This window comes from Phocoena phocoena, chromosome 7 (assembly GCF_963924675.1).
Source record: "Phocoena phocoena chromosome 7, mPhoPho1.1, whole genome shotgun sequence".
Classification (NCBI taxonomy): Eukaryota; Metazoa; Chordata; class Mammalia; order Artiodactyla; family Phocoenidae; genus Phocoena; species Phocoena phocoena.
In genome coordinates this window covers 14,543,599-14,567,198 of record NC_089225.1, presented here as the reverse complement: position 1 = coordinate 14,567,198, position 23,600 = coordinate 14,543,599, and the positions used below count along the sequence as shown (strand labels likewise).

Here is a 23,600-nt window from a genome sequence, read left to right as displayed (position 1 = left end):
CCGACATGCTGTGAGTCACTTCTTCATCTATAGAGATGGGTTCGCGTCCAGGAAATTCTATAGTGAATGCGTAAGTTGGAGACTGGCTGCAGCAATCTGAGTTGAAGGAAGATTGGCCTTGAAGAAAGTAGCCTCTGGCTATCAGGAATCATCTTTCTGCTAAATTTTCATTATGGAACCTCAGAAGAAATGGTCCTTTGAGGACCTCTCTGAGTTTTCTGAAGCTCAAACCTAATTTCATGATATTGAAAGTACAAGTGAATCAATGGCAAACAAATATTTTCCTGTAATAGAAAATCTAAGAAGCATTGCCACTACAACTGTTTCTCAGTGGCCTCAACTTACAGTAGCTTCTGTGGGGTCATGACACCTTTTTCTTTTTTTACTCCTATTGTCCTTTCTCCAGTCTTTCTCCTTAATGTTATATTGAGTACTTAAGACCCCAGTAGTCTATATTCATGTTCATACCTATTCTATATGCATCTAGTCTATACTATATATACTATATCCATCTATATCCATTTCAGCATGTATCTCCTTGAATTATTGTTTCTTATGTTATTCTATTTTCTACTCCTGTATGTGTAACTTAGTACAATACAAATTTCCCATGTTGCTTTTATGTGCAAGAAGCTGTGCTAATGGCTGAAATGGCATCTTGAAATCTGTAATCATTTTTTTAGATTTGTGTTATCTCTGCAATACCTAGCACCCATAGTGGAACCTTATGAAAACTTACTAACTAATCTGTAATTCTTTTAATAGTGCAAGACTGAAGATTACTTGAGAGAGAGCCTACAGTTATAGATGCTTATTTGATAAATTAATATAAATCTAAAGGCCTAGAGCCTGATAGGAAACAATCTAAACAGATATACTGTTATTAGAGATGAAAGGTGTTTTCTCTGTTCACTGTGTTCCTGAAGACAAGCATATCAAGCTGAGTTTCATTCAGTACCAAGGAATCACCATGTCTTCCCATTTCATACCCTTTCATGTTCAACTTATCCATGCCACCCTCGGCAAAGGTGTAACGCAGAGAGGCAGTGACTGTTCAACACATTACATTAATTTCCAGAATGCAACATCCTTTATCATGCCTTTATGACTTAGTCCCATCTTGCTGAATTCATCTTCCTTGAAATCCTAATGAATTCTTTTTTTTCATTTTTTTTTTTGCTGTATGCGGGCCTCTCACTGTTGTGGCCTCTCCCGTTGCGGAGCACAGGCTCCGGACGCGCAGGCTCAGCGGCCATGGCTCACGGGCCCAGCCGCTCCGCGGCATGTGGGATCTTCCCGGACCGGGGCATGAACCCGTGTCCCCTGCATCGGCAGGAGGACTCTCAACCACTGCGCCACCAGGGAAGCCCCCCTAATGAATTCTTGATCATCCATCAAGTCTTATCTTCCTGAAGCTTTCTTTCACCCTCTTCATCAGCCCATCTATATCCTATAACAATCTCCAATCTATGCCTCCTCCTACAGTGACAGCCTTCTGTTCAAAGTCTTTCCATATATCTTGAATCATATTGATCATATTGTTACTTTTCCCACTTTACCCTAATTTGGTAGGATGTTTTTATATACTATTTAGGGAATTTGTGACTCCCACTAGATTTTGCACCAATGTTTCTGAAGGAAAAATCCACGGTCTAGAAGTGAGTATTTAGAGAAACAATTTATAGAATGGCTTATGAATATTTCAGCATCTTAAGAAAATAGAAATGTGAAAAATCTTTATTTTAATATAGTAATGTATTCCATGTATTAAAAAATGCCTTATTCATTTATGTCTTCCTCACAGCAACTAGTTTTTGCAGAGTTGCTCCACAAATTTGTGTTGAGTGAAGAGACTGACAATGGCCAGAAATCAGATGAATATGGTTATTACTCCTGTTTCCCACTAAGCCATTTTAACTTGAGAGCATTATTCATTTTTATCTAGATATTTTCATCATTTAGTCAATGTTATTCATATCAGAGTCCTAGGACTTGGTCATCTTAATAGAAGTAAGCTGTTTGCCAGCTCTCTTTGTATAGTTATTCTGTTAAAAAGCAGGGTATAATTGGTACATTCATAGTGAGCGAAATTATCCAGCTACTCATCTCCAGCAGTCAAGTTAACATCACTACTTTTTTCATACACACATTTTCCTTTCAAAAAACAATATGGATATTATTTAAAATGTTGAATAACATTAGGTTCTTGGGACCATAGTGTCTTGTCTTGACCTTTGAACCAATGGAGTCCTCCAAGAGCCCACACTCTTCTTCAAGTCCCACACCAGGCATAGAGCATAACTGGACGAGTCAATTCTAATCTGTCACCCTGCTCTCTACCTACACTTCCTTTTCTGTAATGTATTGCTATATCCTCTCTCTTTCAGTTTCTTTTCCACTCTGCTGCTAGAGTGAACTTTGTGAGATCCATATCTGAAAATGTGGCTCTCCTGGGAAAAATCCCCTCATTATTATTCAACAATTGATTAAAAGTTCACATTTTCTAACACAGCATACAAAAGTCTTCATCTGTTTCCCACATATCTCTCCATCTTCATCTGGCTCCACCTACCCTCTAAAGAGACATTTAGTGCTCTAGATATTTTTTAAAACTGTTTTAAAAATGAAATACCAGGGGCTTCCCTGGTGGCGCAGTGGTTGAGAGTCTGCCTGCCAATGCAGGGGACACGGGTTCGTGCCCCAGTCCGGGAAGATCCCACATGCCATGGAGCGGCTGGGCCTGTGAGCCATGGCCGCTAAGCCTGCACGTCCGGAGCCTGTGCTCCGCAACGGGAGAGGCCACAACAGTGAGAGGCCCTCGTACCGCAAAAAAAAAAAAAAAAGAAATACCAGCTTCTCAATCATTTCTCTGTGTCTTTTTCCACAGTCTCCCAGTACCTTTAGTTTCTATTAAGACTTTGAGATGTATTTTTACATAATTCTATACACACCTCTGTTATAACATGAAACCACACCAGATTACATACAATATTTGCTTTGCTGTCTCTTCTTTTAAACTATAAACTCGTTGCTGATAACAACCCTTTTTGTATTGTTTTACCTTAACACAGTGCTTAGAGCATTATTTATGTTCATAAAATATTCATAGAATGAATGAATAAATGAATGTATGAATGAGTGAATATATGAATGAAGGAATAAACAGAGAAATCAATCACCCCTGAGTTAGTCATCAGGAATGAGTTAAATCAAAGTAGAGAAAAAGACAAGTAAACTATGAGAGTTTATAATGTGTTAAATCAGCCCTTAGGATGAGTCAGTTTTTCTGCAGTTTAGTTTTCCTCTCAGAAAAACATGAGGTGAGTTTCTCATTTCTCTTAAAATCTTTCTGGATAAAGCTAAATAATGATTGGTTTTCAGGCTATCTTTTTACTGTTTCTCTTTTACATTGGATTATTGAGATTATCTTCTTAAAATAATAGGATTTGATAATAGCTACCATTTATTGAGTGTTTATTGTACAAGGCACATCATGCTAAGGATATATAAATGCCATCTTTAATTCTTACAGAGACCAAGTGAGGTAAATATCACTTTCCTCAGTTTAACACAAGGAAACTATGACTAAAATATGGCATGGATATTAACTCCAAGATCATGGGCAGGACAAAATGAGTGTTTGAACTCAAAGGTGTTTTCAATTTATTTTTCAGATCAAAAAGCTCTGCTGTTTCTATTATGCAATACTCTACTTACATATCGCATTGCATGATAATTATTATTGGAAGATTATCAAAAATGCTGTCCAGAATCAATAGGGACTTCTCTAAAACCAAATTCATATAACCTTTCGTTCTTCCCACTTAACAGTTTGTGATAATCTCTAGAATGTAACATTTTCCACCTGTACCGTGTTAATGCTTTGGTGTAAAATAAAGATTATAAAGGACGAATTGTGGGATTGGGATTGACATGTATACACTACTATGTATAAAATAGGTAACTAATGAGAACCTACTGTATAGCACAGGGAATTCTACTCAATGCTCTGTGGTGACTTAAATGGGAAAGAAATCCAAAAAAGAGGGGATATACGTATACGTATAGCTGATTCACTTTGCTGTACAGCAGAAACTAACACAACATTGTAAAGCAACTATGCTCCAATAAAAAATTAATTTAAAAAATCATGATAAGTTCCTAGATAGTCCACATGAAAGATCAAATTCTCAATCCACACTATTTCATAAAATTCCAAATTCTAATCAGAGGGTTCACTTTATGGGAAGTCTTTACTCTCTTCACTTACTATGTGAATTCATAGACTTTTGAGCAGATCAGATTGTTAGAAGTAAGTTTGTTTTGTTTCCCAAGAGTAAAGACACACATATTCCAAAATTTCTATAACAATATTTGATTATCCACTTGTTCATGCCAAATACATACCCATTTCACTCTCAGGTTCTTACAAAGATAACGCATTTGCTGGATGTAAATGGACAAGAGAGATTGCTAGTACTTGTCTCAATGAGTCATCACTGCTTTGCCATGTAAGGGGGGTCAAACTTTAAATTTTAAGTTTCTGACTTTTCTCATTCTTGTTCATGTTGCTCATTTAAGTGAATGTAAAATGTACTCACACTGGAATACCCAGGAAATGATGAAGAGAAAAGACAGTGGCATTTAATCTTGGTAATGGAAGGAGGGAAGGTGATCATTACTTTTTATATTATTCTTGAACAGATTAGAGCTTGTTCTTTCACAGTTTATAGATAATGCCTCTTAATGTCAGTATTAATTTCTTAGTACTGTTTAAAACTGTACACACTCAAAGTTGATGTATTAAGAAAATGTCACAGGGAAAAAAATTCTAAATTTACAAAAATGTGTATGTAATATGTAAGACATAATATTCTCTTGACTATTCTTTTAAATTGATAGATTTATGTACATATACTAGTATAAAAATATATAGTCACTTCTATGACTTACATATTTATACCATTTTAGCTCTTTTCCTCTCATAATACAGGTCTCAGATATTAATGGTTTCCTATGAATGACGTGAATGATGTGATATGGTTTCATATGAATAATGTCAATTGATTACCTTTTTGAAACATACAAGTATATTCTATATTTAAAGATATGCTTCTGAGTGCTTTTCATAAGAAATGCTTCCTAACTCTGTTTTTTTTTGGTTTGGATGGCCACATATTAAGTCATAAATGTAAGGCTATAACTATATTAGATCATTCTTTTCTTCTGTTTTAATTATTTATTTTTTTCTGAAAACTATGATAGAAGAAAACATTAACTATGTTACTAATTTGACATGTCTTTGAAAGGTTAAACTAAGGATACTAAACATGGTGTTTTCTCCTTTGGTAATCCAGCAAAGCCCCAAGCTGAAGGAGTGCATCAGTGACATTATGTTACTTATTCATAGTTAGCACTACAGTTATTATTATTTCTGTTTAACTGACACAACAATGTAAGCTAAGATTAAAATTACCTGTGTTTATGTAGCCACATTTTTCAGTTGATAAATTGACATTTAGAATCCAGCTAAAGGATTCTAGTTAGGGAAAATGTATTGTATAACCACCATGTATTATTGAAGGTGAATGATGCCCTGTCTACGATAAAATGAAAGTTCAAAGTTTGTATATAATTAGTATCCATCCCTATATTATAAATCCATTGCAATCCATGATATACATCCTATGTATTGTATGCCTCAATGTTACACTCACAACATTCTCATGCTGAATTGTATTCTATTTTAGAAAATGAAGGGAGTTCTCTGGGGCTCTAGTGGTTAGAACTTGGCACTTTCACTGCCTTGGCCCAGGGTTCAACCCATGGTTGGGACACTAAGATCCCACAAGCCGTGCAGCACACACACACACACACACACACACACACACACACAATGGAAAATGAAGAAATATGAGATTGTTGCGAAGATTGCCATCAGCTTCTTATTTTAATATACACATACTTCTATTTCTTTTGGAATATACCCATATTCCTTAAGCCAGCATGTAGAATATTTTCCATTATAATATCTAAAGCAGACCTTTTGCATAAAAGATTTACATAACAATTATATTCACATAAAGAATGAGGTAGAGTCTCCTGTTCTCCATCTGTTTATACAATGTGCTAAACTGTCTTTTGACTGTGAGTGATTTAGGTGTCAGTGTCTCAAATGCCAGGGGGTGGATGAAGCGCTCTCTAGCTCAGTGATTACACAACCATCCCCAGCAACTGAAAATAAAGATCAACAAACCCCTTTCTCTTTCGACCTCCTCAACCACTCTGTTAGAAATTATCCCAAATGGAAATTGGCCAACAAATAAGAATTCACGTAGTAGGACTTCGACGGTAGGGATGATTAGGAGATTGGAACTTCCATTTTATTGCATAATTTCTGTCTGCAAGACATCCCTGAGGCCCTTTTCCGTTGGTTCTTTTCTGATAATTTTATGTGCTGTCTAAGATGTTTAGCCCGAGGTTAATTTTGTGTGGATAATACTAACAGTCCATTTTGGGGTTTTGTAGTTGGCTCATTAATATCCGTGCTGTTTAACATTTCAACCTGTGTTCTGATAAACTCTTCATTCTTTGGCTTCCTATATCAATATAAATAACTGAATTCTGTTTTTTTTCATTGCTCTAATGATAGTTTTATGCAGTTTTTATATCATGCTAAGGAACAATCTCTAGCTTCTATTCAAGAGAAATCAAAGAGCAAAATAGAATTGAATGTCCTTCCAGACAAGGAAGAATGCCTTTAGCAGACAGAAATTGACCCTGATATGTGGAAAGCTATTCTACTAAAAATCGAAGGAGGAAAAGAAGAGAAGTGAGAAGAGCAGTAGGGTAAGGATGAAAAAAGATGCAGTTTTATTAACGCAAAATACCCTCCCAAATTTGAGATCAAATTTTGATCAAGAAAAAACATTAAATTTATTGTCTGAGCAGCTTCTTGAATATAAAGAAAACTATTGAAAAAACATAATGCCTCAAAAAAAAAACCCTAATATCTATGTCGTAAGTTCTATAAATCAGAAAGGTATATGAGGGTAACATTCTCTTGTTTTAGTGGTTCCAGAAGAAGTATATATCTGTGGAAGCAAAAGAAAGAATTTACACATACAGAGACACACAAATTACACTCAGATGCATAATCACATGTGACTATGTGTAGAAAGAAATCAATTACACAGGAAAAAAACAGAAATACATACATATTCATTCATTCTAAGTTAACTGAAAGACCCACCCACTGTGCAAAGTAGAACACTTTTACTGCAACTGAATTTTTCATCCTTTGGACTGAGCCAAATAAGAAAAACTTGATTTTTATAATGTAAAAGCTCAGGACTTATCACTGCAGAGTTGCCTAGGGATGGCCAGGTTTGGGAGCTCAGCTTCCTTGAGAGGAATGGAAGATGAAGCAGTCAAGTCCCATAGCATTGACCAGAACATTGGGTTAATAATATTTAACGAACTACAAACTGGACACTTTGCCAAGCAATTTATATATATATATTATTTTATTTAATAGTTTTCATAACTCTACTAGGTAGACACTATTATTATCATCTTCCACACCAAAGCAAACAGGCATAGGGAAGGGAAGGCAAGTGTCAAAGCCACTGGGCCTGGGCTCAACTCATTTTGCTTTTACCAGCGTATCATCTATACCCTTTTCACGATAACACTCTCACGTCTCTATAAGGTTCAGGTCATTAATACAGGCAATATTTTCTAAAAATTTTAACATGGGAAAGATCTATAAATGCAAGTATATGAACACAGGTGATGGAGGATAACACAACTTGAGAATTTGTTTGATAATCCTAACTTTCTATGTATTATCAGGTAGACCACGGGGTCTGGTTAGAGGCATAAATAAACTTGTCCGTATCAAACGCTTCCCTAGTTGTAACTCCGTGGAAATTAATTCAGCCAAAAATTATATGTAAACAAACCAGGGATCAGAAATTTGCAGATTATATTATATTATAATATTCCTAATGGAAGAAATGGGGATGTGAACAAGAAACTGTTCTCTGACAGAAAAAAAAGAATGTTATTTCTTATATGATGTAGTATATATATGAAAAAACTCATTCCAGCAATCTGCATGTAGGACAATCCTCCCATGAGGGGGAAGTCTATGGATAATAAAATGAGAAATAGAAGGAATTGGCCAAGAAGCCCTTGACCAATGTATGTATCTGCATGTATTGATATATATTGCTTGAAACAGGATAGATTTCATTAGCTTTTAGATGTACTTATGTTATAACTAAGTCATCGCTGAATATAAATTTTTATAAATTTCAGGTTAAGACAAGACAAGTATTGTTTCACTCTACTCATGTCAAACTCATGTTCTATTGTGAAATGAGTTCTCTCCTAAAGAACAAAACCAAAAGCGCTGACAATTCATTTTCCTTAAGAATGTACTGTGATGCAGCTCTCTGCAGCATCAGTTTCTTTTCCCTTATCTGGCCTTTCATTCTGTCTGTCACCCTTCTTTCCACACTCTTTTTTAGTTTACTATATCTAAAATAAAATTGCAACACAGCTCTCCCTGAGTCTAGCTCTTATCTAGCACTTATGCAGCTGAAGTTGGTCTATTTTAAGCCTAAAAAGAGCAAAGAACCAAGATGACAAGCAATTTTCTCTGTCCCCTCCTTCCACAATCCAGTAGACACAGATACCCAGCTGTTGTATAGCAGTTTTGAAATTCTGCCGTGTAGGAAAAAAAAGCATTCTGCCATGCAATAGATCACTCATGGAAAGTTCTCTCACTGGTAAATATTTTCCTTGTTTATCTAGCCAAAGTTTTCGTGGTAAGGAAAAGGCTTTTAAAAATGTACTCTATGTGCTCTTAACTATTTACAACACATTATTCTATAATGAAAACAATAAATGAAGATAAAAAGAGCATATAATTGCCAGAGTAACTCAGCATATTGATAACAAAGTCAAAACCTATCTCTTCTGAACGTAAATCCAGCTCTTTTCATGAATTTAAATAGCATTTTGTGAACCTGACCAAACGTACTCCGAACAAATCTCTTCACTTTAATTCCGTTTTTGGCATAGGTGATGTTTTGTTATGTCATAAAGAAGTGGCTTGTTTTGTCATTTTAAAGGTCTATTGAATTTTGTGTGTTTTGCTCAGCCTTTTTTCTTTATTTCATTATTTGCTTATATCATGTTCTTTTCATCCACGCAGAGACATTGAGTGTTCAAGGTATTAAAACAGATGTGAACTCTACCCTCAAAGACCTTAACTTCTAAGAAAAGTTTAGTCTTAAGTTGATTTTGCTGCCTGTGTTAGGAAGTGGACACATTTCGTATTGCTGTGACCTTTTCACTGCTTAAAACACATGGAATTTTTCTTTTCATACAACTTTCAACAAAATTGTATATCCCTATTCTCAACCTTGAAACACTGTTCTTTATATGTCCCCAGAGATTTCTGAGACAGAGAGAGTAAAGCAAAACCATATCAAAAAAAGGATGCAGCAGACACTCAGAGGAAAACAAAGAGGAGGCACATGAATGGGAGCTCACCAATTCTGCATGGCCAATACATACACGAGTGGTGATACCCATTTATTATATGATGGATGATTTGGTTTACAGTACCTTCCTTGTGGTCATCCCTACAGCCATATATCGTTTCCTACTTCATCAAATAAGTAATATTTTCTTGCCTTTATTTGTTGAAAAAAATTTCTGGTGAACACTTTGTGAAAAATCTCCCCCTTGCTTCTGCAAGTCTCTGGCTTGTTCCTTATACAGGCAGTGCTTACCATCATAATCCATGTTCTGTTATAATTGATATTGAAATAGATATGCCTGTATTCTGCACCAAGAAAGAAAGAACAACACACCCAACTAGACAGAGAAATGTGTTAAAATTATTGCTGATAATAGATTATAACATTTTGTGTTCTAACATTGAAAGCAGGTGAAGCAGAGCAAATGAATGAAATTGTATATTTTTCCTGGGTATTGCGAGCATGAGTAAGGAACTGAGTTTTTGCTTTGAAAAATCTACAATCACTTATTAATCATAAGTTTGAAAAATGTGCCTTATTTTAAACTATATTTTTTCTTTTCTTTTTTTATTGAAGTATAATTGATTTACAGTATTGTGTTAGTTTCAGGTATACAGCATAGAGACTCAAGTTTTTTGCCGATTATGTATCATTATAAGTTATTTTAAGATATTGGGTATAATTCCTGTGCTATACAGTAATTCCAGGTTGCTCATCTATTTTATGTATGGTAGTTTCTATCTGTCAATCCCATACTTCTAATTTGTCCCTCCCTCTCTCTCCCCTTTAGTAATCATAAGTTTGTTTTCTATGTCTGTGAGTCTACTTCTGTTTCATATATAGATTTATTTGTATTTTTTTTTAGATTCCAAATATAAGTGATATCACATAGGGTTTGTCTTTGTCTAACTTACTTCGCTAAGCATAATAGTTTCTAGGTCCATCCACGTTGCTGCAAATGGCAATATTTCACTCTTTTGTATGGCTCAGTAATATTGCATCCTATATACAAACCACACCTTCTTAAGCCAATCAACTGCTGATGGGCACTTGGGTGGCTTCCATGCCTTGGCTATTATAAATAGTGCTGCTATGAAAATTGGGGTGCATGTATCTTTTGGAATTATGGTTTTCTTTGGATATATGCCCAGGAGTGGGATTGGTGGATGATATGGTAGTTCTATTTTTAGTTTTTTAAGGGACCTGTATACTATTTTCCATAGTGGCTGCACCAATTTACATTCCCACCAACAGTGTACAAGGGTTCTCCTTTCTTCACACCCTCTCCAGCATTTATTGTTTGTAGATTTTTTGATGACGGCCATTCTGATTCGTGTGTGGTGATACCTCATTGTGGTTTTGATTTGAATTTCTCTAATAATTAGTGGTGTTGAGCATCTTTTCATGTGGCCTGTTAGCCATCTGTCTGTCTTCTTTGGAAAAAATGTCTAGTTAGGTCTTTTGCCCATTTTTTGATTGGGTTGTTTTGGTTTGGTTTTTTGAGCTGTTTGTATATTTTGGATATTAACCCCTTGTCGGTCGCATTGTTTGCAAATATTTTCTGTCACTAGTAGGTTGTCTTTTCATTTTGTTAAAGGTTTCCTTTGTTGTGGAGAAGCTTTTAAGCTTGATCAAGTCCCATTTGTTTATTTTTGCTTTTATTTCTTTTGCCTTGAGAGACTGATCTAAGAAAATATTGGTATGATTTATGTCAAAGCGTGTTTCGCTTATGTTCTCTTCTAGGAGTTTTATGGTGTCATGTCTTACATTTAGATCTTTAAACAATTTCAGGTTTACTTTTGTATATGGTATGAGGGAATATTCTAAATTTCATTGTTTTACATGTAGCTGTCCAGCTTTCCCAACACCACATGTCGAAAAGACTGTCCTTTCTCAACTGTATATTCTTGCCTACTTTGTTGAAGATGAATCGACTATAGGTGCATGGGTTTATTTCTAGGTTCTCTTGCCTTAGTAACTAACAAGACTCTGATAATTGCTCCAAAGGATCTGTTGATTGCACTTTTTAATTTTCTTATGAACCTTTGACCATCTAGAAAATGGAAGTCCCCTTGGTATAACAGCTCCTACTGCATGGTATAATATCTTGATCCATAGATATTTCTCAATTTAATTACTGGCCAAAATCTTTTATATAGTTTTCCATTTTGAACTATAAGGAAATATGCTCAGTATAAGTAAAAGTGACTTCAAACAAAAGAGTAATAGTAACAGTTTCTATTGTTCAGTAAATCTAATAATAATCTTATATTGCTTACTATATTTCACAAGGTATTTTCAAATACATTATGCCATTTAATGCTTACAAAACACTTTGAGGAAAACAAGACAGTATTTTACCATTATTAAAGATAAGGAAACTGAGCCTTAGTGTTTTAGTATCTTCCCTATCTATGTTCAGAGTGAAATTGGGACTTAAACTGTCATATTTTTACTCAGCTTAAATGTTGAAGTTAATGCTGTATCTTGTCCTCTGTGAATCATATTCTGTTTTCTAATATTTGCAATAAATCCCCAAGCTTCAAAATACAGGATTTATTAAGCTTTTTAAGGTCCTTCCATTTGAAACTTCACTTGAGTCTACTTTCCCTGAAACTGTCTAGTTCAACAAGCATTCTCTAGGTTCTCCATGCACCAGAAAGTGTGCCACGCATGGTGATTCATGCTATTTCTCAAATGGTACACAAGTTACATCAGTATCATCTGGGAATGTGGAAAAAATAGCAATTTCAGACATTCTGAACTAGGCAATTGGAATTCTAGGCAAAAGCACATGGAAATGTGTAGTAACAATTCCTAATAATCTGATCAAGAGGTAAATGTGCAAAAACTAAAATAAATTAAAAATTAAATTAAAAAAAGAGATAAAGGTGGCAAACACTGTGGAAGGACAAAACAGTTCTATATTTGGAATCACAGGATCACCATTAAATGTGTGATTTAGGAAGGAATGGAGTAGATCATTATTAAAACCCTTCTGTGGCACAATTTCTTTATTTACAGTGTAGGAATAATAATACATTGGAATGCAATAAGCCATGCAATAAGCCATGCGACAGACAACTTCCTCCCCAGAAAGGTTAAATAACTTTTGTTGGTGTATAGTAAATAAGATAAAGGATCTTCAGTGCTTAGATCATAGAAGGCCTTTGTATCAGTTTATTAGGGCTGACATAGCAAAATAACACAGACTAGGTATTTTAAACAGCAGAAATTTATTTTCTCACAGTTCTAGAGGCTCAACATCCAAGAGCTAGATGTCAGCAGGCTTTATTTCTTCTGAGACCTCTCCTTGGCTTGCAGATCGTTGCCCTCTTGCTGCCTCTTCCCATGTTCTTTTCTCTGTGCACGCACACCCCTAGGGTCTCTCTGTTGTCCTAATTTCCTCTTGCAAGGACACAGGTTGGATTGGATTAAGGTTCACTCTAATAGCCTCATTTCAACTTAATCACTGCTCTAAAGGCACTATCTCCAAATACAGTCAGATTCTGAGATAGTGGATGTTGGAGATTCAACGTACGGATTTTGAGAGACACAATTCGTTCCATAACAGCATTCAGTAAATTTTAGTTGTCTGACATTTTGCCCTATTCCCTACCTCCTTCTTTACCCAACTCATTGGTCCCACACAACCTCTGTATCTGCTCAGTTCTATTTGCTGCCCAGAAGTTATTTATTTCCTTTAGTAAATCTGTTAACCTAAAACTTGTTAATGGTGATTAGTTTGTGTATTGGTATATTTTAATGCTTCAAAGGAACACATTTACATAAACTTGAAGGCAAGTTTGGCGTCTTCACAGGACAGTGAGTAGGGTGAAGATTTCTAGTATGCAGCCCAACTATAAATGGAGATCTTTTCAGAGAGTTTTGTTACTCTTAAAATCTATCACGTGGACCACTGTGTTTTTGAGCTGTACCTAGGTTTGGACCTAGATAATCTGTGTGATTTTATGAGAGTCTGCTTTTTTACCTGTTCTATATTCTGGAAAATAAATTATAAATACCATAGTAGTGTGACATTTTAAAATTGTATCACCTTTTCCCTCTGGACAGAATGTTCATGATTTATAATTTGTGTTTCCATCTTTACTTTTAGCTTTCAAATTTTTCAAACATATACGTGTCTGCTTCCTTTTCTTGCTGTCAAATTTAGTGATAAAAAAGAATTTTTCCTCACTGTTCGCTTAGATTCTTCTCAGTGAGAATTATTTCACAAAAAACAATTCAGGAAATATTAATGCAGTATTTCTTTTTGAATCTGATGTGCTTTAGGATCGTACATTTCTTGTTAAATTATTATTAAGCTTCCGTGACTGATTCCTCTCTCTGTCAGACCCTTTGGCCCTTGTATACCATCTGCAAAACATTTCTAAAACACACTGTCTGTAAGAAATCCAATAAAGTAGGGCCTGTATGTCAACTTGATGATCATTCTTTAGAAATGCCTATGGAAAGTGTGTGCTTTTTTCTTTATTTTTCTCTTTTTAAAATGGGTTAAATAATTTCTCATAAAGAGTTTTAAATTCTGTTTCATATTTTCATTTCATTCAAAGAGCTTTTCATTTGAAAATTTACAAAGGAAAATGACATTTATATTTTCAGGTTTAATATCAAGAATTAAGAGAAATTTTAATAGCCAACATGGGTCTTTTCCATAATTTTTAACCAATAAATTTCGACCACGTTGTCAGTTGTTCTTGTTTTGGTCAAATGTGTTGATATTTGCAGGGATGAAGAACCAGGAGGCCAGCTGGTTACAGATAAGTTCCATTTTGACTGGGATTCAGTACTTGTTGGCACGGGTAACGTCATCACAGCACGGTTTGATGGCAGAGGAAGTGGATTCCAGGGCCTGAAAATTTTGCAGGAGATTCATCGAAGGTTAGGCTCAGTGGAAATAAAGGACCAAATAGCAGCAGTGAAGTAAGTGAATGTACATTTTCTTGTTTTTCCTGTAATGAGAAACTAGATATGTGATATAGAATACTTAGCATTAGTAAATGCTAAGAGATTTATATTTTAATGATTAAACAATTTTCTAAGTTAATCATAAAGACTATTTTTTCAAGTATCTTTCACTCTCAGTGACATAATAAAAGAATTATCATACTTCCCCCTCTGGAATTAGAATCCACTTTGGACTTATGAAAATGGGAGAGACCTTAATTAAACTACTATAGTATTTATTTACAATAATCCACAATGTCTATTATTGTCCCAGTTAATTACAGTTCTTGAACTTTCACAGATACCTTTCCCACACTGGCATGAAAAAGTGACCTGAGAAAACTAGTAGGTTCTTTAAAACAGTATACAGACATTAGCTAGGATGTTGTTAAAATACAGATGTTGATTCAGTAGGCTGGTAATGGGCCCAAGACTCTGCATTTGTAACAAGCTAACAGGTGTGATACCCAAACTACTGCACCACCACTCTGAGTAGCAAGATTTTGGTATACAGGACCCTTCTACATGAATAGAGCTGCAACCACTAAAGCAGTCTCGTTTGACCTATGTTTTGTTCTGTTTTGTTTTTTTTCTTGTTGCTAAGAATGGATTTCTATGGTTCATTTAACTCAAGAAGACATAGCTATAATTTTTTCTTTTTTCGTTTCAGATTTTTACTGAAACAGCCATACATTGACTCCAGAAGATTAAGCATTTTTGGAAAGGTAAATAGTAGAAATATGTGTGTGTACATTATGTGTTTGTATATGTACTTGCATAACTACTTTCCTCATTTTACTATAATTTCTCTGTATTATCCTTTAAAATATAATATTGTAATTAATATTATATAAATTCAGTTATTTATTAATCCGGCAACTGTTTACTAAGTATCTTTAATTGATGCATGGTGTTAGAAATAGAGCAACAATAGGACAAAAAAAGGAATCATTTTCAGGAAGATTATCTTCTAAAGAGGAGAAGGAGAAAGTAAATGGATAAATGAAAAACATAGTTTCATCTGGTATTAAATCTTATAAGGAAAACAAACCAAGAAAAACTTGACGGATAAAAGATAATTACAGGAAGGGCCAATGTTATTAAATTGAGTGGTCAAGTAAGGCCCCTCTGATTTAAGTGATATTTAGGCTGATACCTAAATAACAAGAAGGAGTCAGTCATGCAACTCTATTGAGGGAGCAATTTCTCCGAAGAAGGAACAAGCACCACAGCCTTGTGGAAGACAACATGGCTTAGAAACTAAAAGGTGACTGGAATGCATAATTATGTCTTCTGTGCTTACTGCATGATATTTACTTCCTTTAAAAATTTTTTTTATTAAAGTATAGTTGATTTACAATGTGGTATTAGTTTCTGGTGTACAGCAAAGTGATTCCGTTTTATATATATATATATATATATATATATATATATATATTCTTTTCCATATTCTTTTCCATTATGGTTATTTAGAAGATATTGAGTATCGTTCCCTGAGGATATTTTCTTCTTATAGCAATAATTTTTATGTCAAGTTCAATATCATCTTCACAGTAAGAAATTAGACCCCATATAGATATTTATTGAGCACGTAGTTTATACATATCACTGGGCTAGACATTATAAAGATACTAAGATGACAGGAAAGAGATTTTGTACTATTTCAGTTTAGAGACAAAGCAAATTCTTGGCCCTCATTGATTTAAACAAAATACGTTCTACTATTCATAATGAACCCAAAGACTCATGACAGCAAGTAACTGGTAGTTTTACTGGGGCACAAACTTTAGTGGTGTACACTGACAAGTAGGTCCATGAAAATCTACTTAACATATAGTAAAATATAAAACAACAAGCATCACTACCATTCTCCCCCCACTTCAATCTGCAGTGCATCATGTTTTTGCTATATTTAATTCTTGGTGTCAGTAATATTTAAGAGTTCAATAAAAATATTTTGTGAATAATGCTCCTCTCACATAAGAACAAACAAATAAATAAATAAAAGCCCACCACTAGCAGTAAAGATATTAGTGAAAAAATGAAAATATCTAAGAAAGTGATCATTCCAAAGAAATGAAAACACTATAGATGCATCAACAAGTGCATATAGTAAAGTCTTATCAGATGCTGCAGCATGGATGAAACTTGAAGACATGTGCTTGGTGAAGTGAGCCAGTTACAGAGGGACAAATACTGTTTTATTCAACTTACATAAAATATCTAGAGTAGTCAAGTTCACGGTGGTTGCCAAGGCTGGAGGGAGGAAAAAGGAAAGTTGTTTTTTAATGGGGGTAGCATTTCAGATTAATGTGAATACACTTGACATGACTGAGCACTTAAAAGTGGTTAAGATGGTAAATTTTACATTATGTGTTTCTTACCACAGCAAAAGATGCATATCATAGAGAACATTTTACCCTTTAGTGGTCCTCATATACGTAATAATTTACAAAGGACTTAGAGCTTCTGTATTTCAGGGCTCTACTTGTATACACATAAATGAGTATAAAAGACTAAATGAGCTATACAAACATTTATGAATATGGAAGTTTAGCAAAGATTCGGAAAGTTGTAAAATGCATTATGAAGACAGTGAAACATGAACTGGATGTTGAGAATCATTCAGCAAGTAGAAGACAAGGAGAAGAGTTTCACGTAAATGCACAGTGTCAGTGAGGAGAGCCTGTTTGGAGAACGTGAAATAAAGTAATTGACTAAAATTAAGGCTCGCATAAGGAGGTGACAGTTGACAGCACTGAGAGGAAGCCTGGGCACAGATCTCAGTGAGTCCTCCATATAAACTAGAAAATTTAGATGTTCGTCTAGAAACATGGGGAAATAAAACTGGAGCCTTCAGATTTAGAATTTCAAAAATCTTATGTTTATCATTGTATTAGGGGCTGTAGCATTGTATTAGGGGACTGCTGAGTCTCAGCCAATTTACTCTGGCAATCTAAATATAGGATAAACTGACATAAGCAAACAAAAACATAACTAGATATATTTTAAATGGAAAAATATTCCATTTCGATTTAAAAAAATATGCATATCTTTGACTAAGTTATAACTCAGAAGGTGGCTTTCTTAGCATATAAAGGAATGTTGTTAGCTTTAAGACTCCGTAGGTCTTGTGATTTTTTTTTAATGTACTTGTTTTATTTCAGTATCAAATTGTGTTAAACTCATAAAATTTGCTGAGGAATTATGTTCTTTTTCTAATTGTTGGGAAAAGCTTGCTTAGAATTGGAGTTAGATTGTAAAGTATCTGGGGTTATTACTTTCTTTGTTAGAAAAAATTTAATTAATGTTTAAATGTATTTAATCAATACAAGACTATTACGATTTTTCCATTTCTTCTGGAGTCAGTTTTAGCACTTTTTGTTTTTCTTCCAGTTTTATTGAGATAAAATTGACATACAGCACTGTATAAGTTCAAGATGTACAGCGTAATGATTTGACTTACGTACATCATGAAATGATTATCAGAATAAGTTCAGTGAACAGCCATTATCTCATATAGATATAACATTAAAGAAATAGAAAAAAATTGTTTTCCTTGTGTTGAGGACTCAAGATTTACTGTTTTAACAATGTTCACATATAACATACAGCAGTATTAATTATATTTATTATGTTGTACATTACACCCCTAGTACTTATTTATCCTATAACTAGAAGTTTCTACCTTTTGACTGCCTTCATCCAGTTCCTCCACTCCCCACCTTTATGGCACTACATTAGTTCCTGTTACACAGCATAGTGATTTGATATTTCTATACATTTCAAAATGATCACCAAGCTAAGTCTAGTTACGATATGTCATCATACAAAGATAATGCGTAATTTCTGACTATATTCCCCACACTGTACATTTTATACCTGTGACTCATTTATTTTGTAACTGGATGTTTGTATCTCTTAATTTGTGTTTTGTACTTTTAAAAGTATTCTTTCCATTTCATATATTATTCAAGAACATTCTCAAAGTGTAACATATCCTCTTATTACATGTTTAATCCTTTTACTAGTGGTGGCAGTGTCCCATTTGGACTCCCGGGTTGGCTTATTAGTGCCCCTTTGGCTCTTGCTGAAGCACCTCTTCTGCTCTGGGCTGCCTGCACTCACTCTTGCACTTGCTCTTGTCCCCCCTGTCTTCTCCCTTTCATCTCTCCCTCCTTTTCCATGAACCATATTTTGGGCTTAATTTTTCTTCTCCATTTATCTTTGTTTTCTATTTCACTAACATCTACTCCTCGTGTTATTACGTTTTCTTCTATCTTTTATCCCATATTGTTTTTAAATTACTAGGTTGAATGTCTAGCTTATTAGTATTTAGCATTCTTCCTTTCAAATATAAGCCTTTGAGTTATGAAATCCCTTTGCAGTACTCCCTTAGGTACTTCCCACTGGTACTAATGTAGTACTTTTAAATTTTAATGTATGTATTTCTCAATTTCCAGGGTAAGTATGCCCTCTGAATTGTTTTTATTATTTTTATTCCAATATTTTTATAGAAGTTTTGGTAACTTTCTATAATTGACTTTGGTTATAACTGAATTGTAATCATAGAATTGACTAGAATAACAGAAATCCTTTGAAACCTCAGTTGATTCATGACTTAGGAGAGGAATGATTTATAAAACTTTCACCTCTGCTTAAAAGATTTAGTGTTACATATATGCCCGTTTAATCAAACTTGCCCATCATGATGTTCAAATCATAAACTTACTTTATGATTTATTTTGTCTCTAATTTCCAAGAAAGCTGTATTAAAATGTCACATTTTAATGGTGAATTATTCAGTTTCTCCTTAGTAGGCTAATTTAGTCTTTATATTTTAAGACTATTTTTATTCATTCCCTCCAAGTTCAGATTATTATATCTTCTCAGAGAACTGAATCTTTTATTGTTTTTCACCAATCCAGTTTATTTCTATTAATTTTTTGTTTTATGGATTTAAAAAAAAAAATTAAAATTACAACACCAGCATTCTTTTGACTAGTACACATTGTTTTTGCTTTTCTATCTTATCATTTTCAAACTTCATCCTCACAATTTAGGTATTTGCAGATTGCATTTATTTATATAAATTGTGATTACCGATACATTTAAATGTTATAGTTTTCATCATTTCTGCCTACTGTCTTATTTGTTCTATTTTTTTCCTTTCTTCCATTCACCTTGATTAAGTTTTTTTTCTTTTTTCTCTTTTTTTCCTTTTTCTGAATATATTTTTGGTTTTGTTGTCTGCTTTTGCAAGGAATTGCCAAACATTTTCCAAAGGAGTCATATCATTTTATTTTACCAACTGCTGTATATGAGAGTTCCAGGTGCTCTACATCCTTACCAAGAGAGTATCATAAGTCTTTTTAATTTAGAAGTTCTCTGATGATTAATAATATTGATCATTTTTTCATGTGTTTATTGACATATATATATATTTTTAACACAACTGATTTATTGACCATTTATGTTGTGCAACAGACACGGTTTAAGGTTTACTCAATCAGAGGGAGTATATTATAGCCACAAATTTGTCCCTCCCTTTTTTCAACTTTTAAGTTGAGATACAATTGACATACTAAAAATCATCATTACACAATAATAGTGTATCTAGAAATGAGATAGTAGAAGTTCTTTCATCTTGTTCTTTTTCAGAATTCTTTTGTCTCATCTAGGTATTGTATTTCTTTAAAAATTTTAGACTCATCGTTTGTAATTTTACAAAATAGACCATAGGGATTTTCATGGGAATTGTATTGAATCTGTAGATCACCTAGGGAGAACTGACATCTAAGAAATATTGACACTTTCATATTTTTTAAGATAGTTTTCTTTGATGTTTTTTACTTTCTCCAATATGTGTACAGTTATGAATTTTTTTTTATTAATCATATTTGGGTTTTGATGGATTCTCTGTGCTTTGTCTTCCATCAGTTCCATCAAAATTGGAATTTTACATATGGAATTCTGTAAAGCTTATGTTGCATTTGTATTTGTTTTTCTTTTAATTACACTTATATGGTAAATTTGGTCTGCAAACACCAGTGTGGACTTATGGCTCAAACTTTTAGTTAAGGTTAATTTTTTTTCACTGATTCAGTACAAGTTCATAAGAATTAGAAACAAAATCATTTTCATCAATCCTTTTGTGCAGTATAATTATGTCGTGTCATCTTCAGACAACCCTTTAGGGGTCTAGCTTTGTTCAGTCTCCCTTTAGATCAGGGGTCCTGAGCCCCTGGGCCATGGGCAGGTACCAGTGCGTGGCCTGTTGGGAACTGGGCTGTACAGCAGGAGGTGGATGGCGGGCAAGTGAGCGAAGCTTCATCTGTATTTACAGTCACTCCCCATTGCTCTCATTGCCACCTGAGCTCCGCCTCCTGTCGGATCAGCAGTGGCATTATATTCTCACAGGAGCGCGAACCCTACTGTGAACTGTGCATGCGAGGGATCTAGGTTGCGTGCTCCTCATGAGAATCTAATGCCTGATGATATGAGCTGGAGCTGAGGTGGTGATGCTAGTGCTGGGGAGCGGCTGCAGATACAGATTATCATTAGCAGAGAGGTGTGACTGCACAGAGACCATAACAAATCAATGGCTTGCAGACTCCTATCGAAACCCTATCAGTGAGTGGCAGGTGAAAACAAGCTCAGGGCTCCCATGATTCTGCATTATGGTGAGTTGTATAATTATTTTGTTCTATAATTACAATGTAATAATAATAGAAATAAAGTGCATGATAAATGTAATGCACTTGAATCATCCCAAAACCATCCTCCCCACAACCCCTGGTCTCTGGAAAAATTGTCTTCCACAAAACCAGTCCCTGGTGCCAAAAAGGTTGGAGACCACTGCTTAAGACCTGTTGTATGGAACCTATGCATTTTGTCTACCTCATGCACTGAGTCATCATAGCAGAAGGTTAAAATCACTTACATTTGCAAAACAAAGAAACAAACAAAACTGGCTTTATGCTTGTTTACCTCTCAGTTTTCAGTTAATATCTGGCCTCTGTGGATTCATAACCTTTGTGCCAATTCAGTGTTGTATTCGGAATTACTTTTAGTTGTTTAGTTCTCTTTCTCTTTTTTTTAACTACCACTTTGTATTTACTTTTGTTTAGTTTTGGGTTTGTTTTCAGTTGAGTTGATTGAGATAGCAGTTTCACCAAATACTAGAAATGGAATTGCCACACTTATGTTTTTACCATCAAAGAGGCTAGAGCAGTGTTCCCTTCAAAGATTACAGGCTGAGTTAGAATTTAGTGTGAAAAGTGTTATGATTCATTTGAGATATTCCCTCTGAAAAAAGAAAGATGAATGGCAGCAGTAGTGCCAGGAATTTACTATCTTTAATCAACTTATTTCCTTTACATTTATCACTATATAATTGAATTTCTAGGTCTTGCTTTTTCTCCCTTTGGTCTAAAATTCATCCTGTTTTATATGGTCTATATATCTATATCTATATCTGTATCTGTATCTATATCTACATCTACCTAGCTAGATAACTGATTTCATCCATTATAATTGAGTTTGTCAGCAGAAATTAAATTTACTTCGAAGTTTTGAGGTACATTGCATTGTTGGTCTCCATAAAGCTGAAATAGGGAACTCCAAGAAACTGGTTGATATTTTTTATTTTGTGTGTGATTCATTCCAGTATAATCTTTCAGAATTTGGAAAGCAATTCTAATCTATTCTTTCTAACCATGTAAGCTGATTAAGGAATATAGAATTTTTAGTATTTCTAAGAATGTGGCTTGTGTTAAATAATATATATTTTTAGACAATATCCCTACCTATTTTCTATTTATGGAAATATTAAGCCTATAAATGCCAGGAAAGCATTGATTAAATAAATGTATTCTCTTCTAAAACTGTCACTAGTTTTAGATACTAAAGAAACTACTAGAAATGGGTATTAGAGGAAAACTTCAGCCAGCATAGAAGATAATGTTTGGCTTTTTATATCCAATTTCATTTCAATATTTCATGGGTAAACAAAATTATACTAAAAAGTTGTAACTATTACCTAAAATGGATCTTAAGGATATTCCAATAGTTATTTATTGTTCCAAATGAGTTTTCTTCAATATAGTTAAGCTGAAATTCTTATTGGTTATAAGTATTCCTTCCACCTTTCTACTTCAGTATTTTTGTTCATGCCTTTTAATTTATTTCTAATAACAGCCTCAAGCCGATACATTGCTTTTATAATTCTATCTCTTATTAAGCCTCATTCAGAGGTCGTTTTCTCCATAAATTATTCACTAAATCTCTCCCACTTGAAATCATCATTCCCTCCTATGTTCTCAAAGAATACTTTGTCAATAGCTTCTCATATTCATTACACCATCATGCAATGTATTATATTTATTTGTATTCTTATTCATTTCTTATGTGAGACTATAAACCTTTTCAGGGTATTTATGTTTTATTTGATTTTTTGTTGCAAAGGAATTTGAACTGAACTCATGTCATGCTCTTTCCTTCATCTGGATTTCTCTCTTTCCCACCAGGTAGCCAAACCTTATCATTTTGGAGGGGGGTACACTGAGTTTCTTGGCTTTCTAGCTTTAGTGTTTTCATCAAATTTGGAAAATGTTCAGTTATTACTTCAATTTTTTTTGTTGTTGCTGCCCCCTTTCTCCAGGGATTGCAAATAGGTGTGTAATTAGGCCAGTTGAATTTTCCCCTAAACTCACAAAAACTATATTAATTTTTTAAAAATATTTTTCTCTGTGTGCTTCATGTTTGGATATATTGTGCTGCTGTGCCTTAACTGTACTCTTCCAGGCAGGAAGCTGTAGCAATCCCAGTGTTGAGTTGTTCTCTCTCTTTCAGTGATCACTGTCCTTTGTTGCCCAATGTCCAATGTCTTAATTACTTCTATTTCATATATTTTGCCCATATTTTTAGTTGTTTCACATGGAAGGGTAAATCTCATTTCTGTTATTCCATTCTTATGGAATTAGAAATTCCTACATAAAATTAATTTTTGTTTATTAATCATTTTACAATGTTATTTTTAAATTGTCAATTTATATACATATATACACTTAGTTATAT

The 23,600-nt window shown here is 34.2% G+C and overlaps 1 protein-coding gene across 1 annotated transcript in view; it reads left to right on the top strand.

The window, feature by feature from the left end:
• The window catches only part of DPP10 (dipeptidyl peptidase like 10), a 662,859-nt gene that overhangs the window by 622,794 nt on the left and 16,465 nt on the right, over positions 1 to 23,600 (top strand). Inside the window, exons 22-23 of the mRNA XM_065880921.1 lie at positions 14,304 to 14,498; positions 15,193 to 15,247. Of these exons, the coding sequence (XP_065736993.1) occupies positions 14,304 to 14,498; positions 15,193 to 15,247 (250 nt within the window). The remainder of the gene's footprint in view (positions 1 to 14,303; positions 14,499 to 15,192; positions 15,248 to 23,600) is intronic.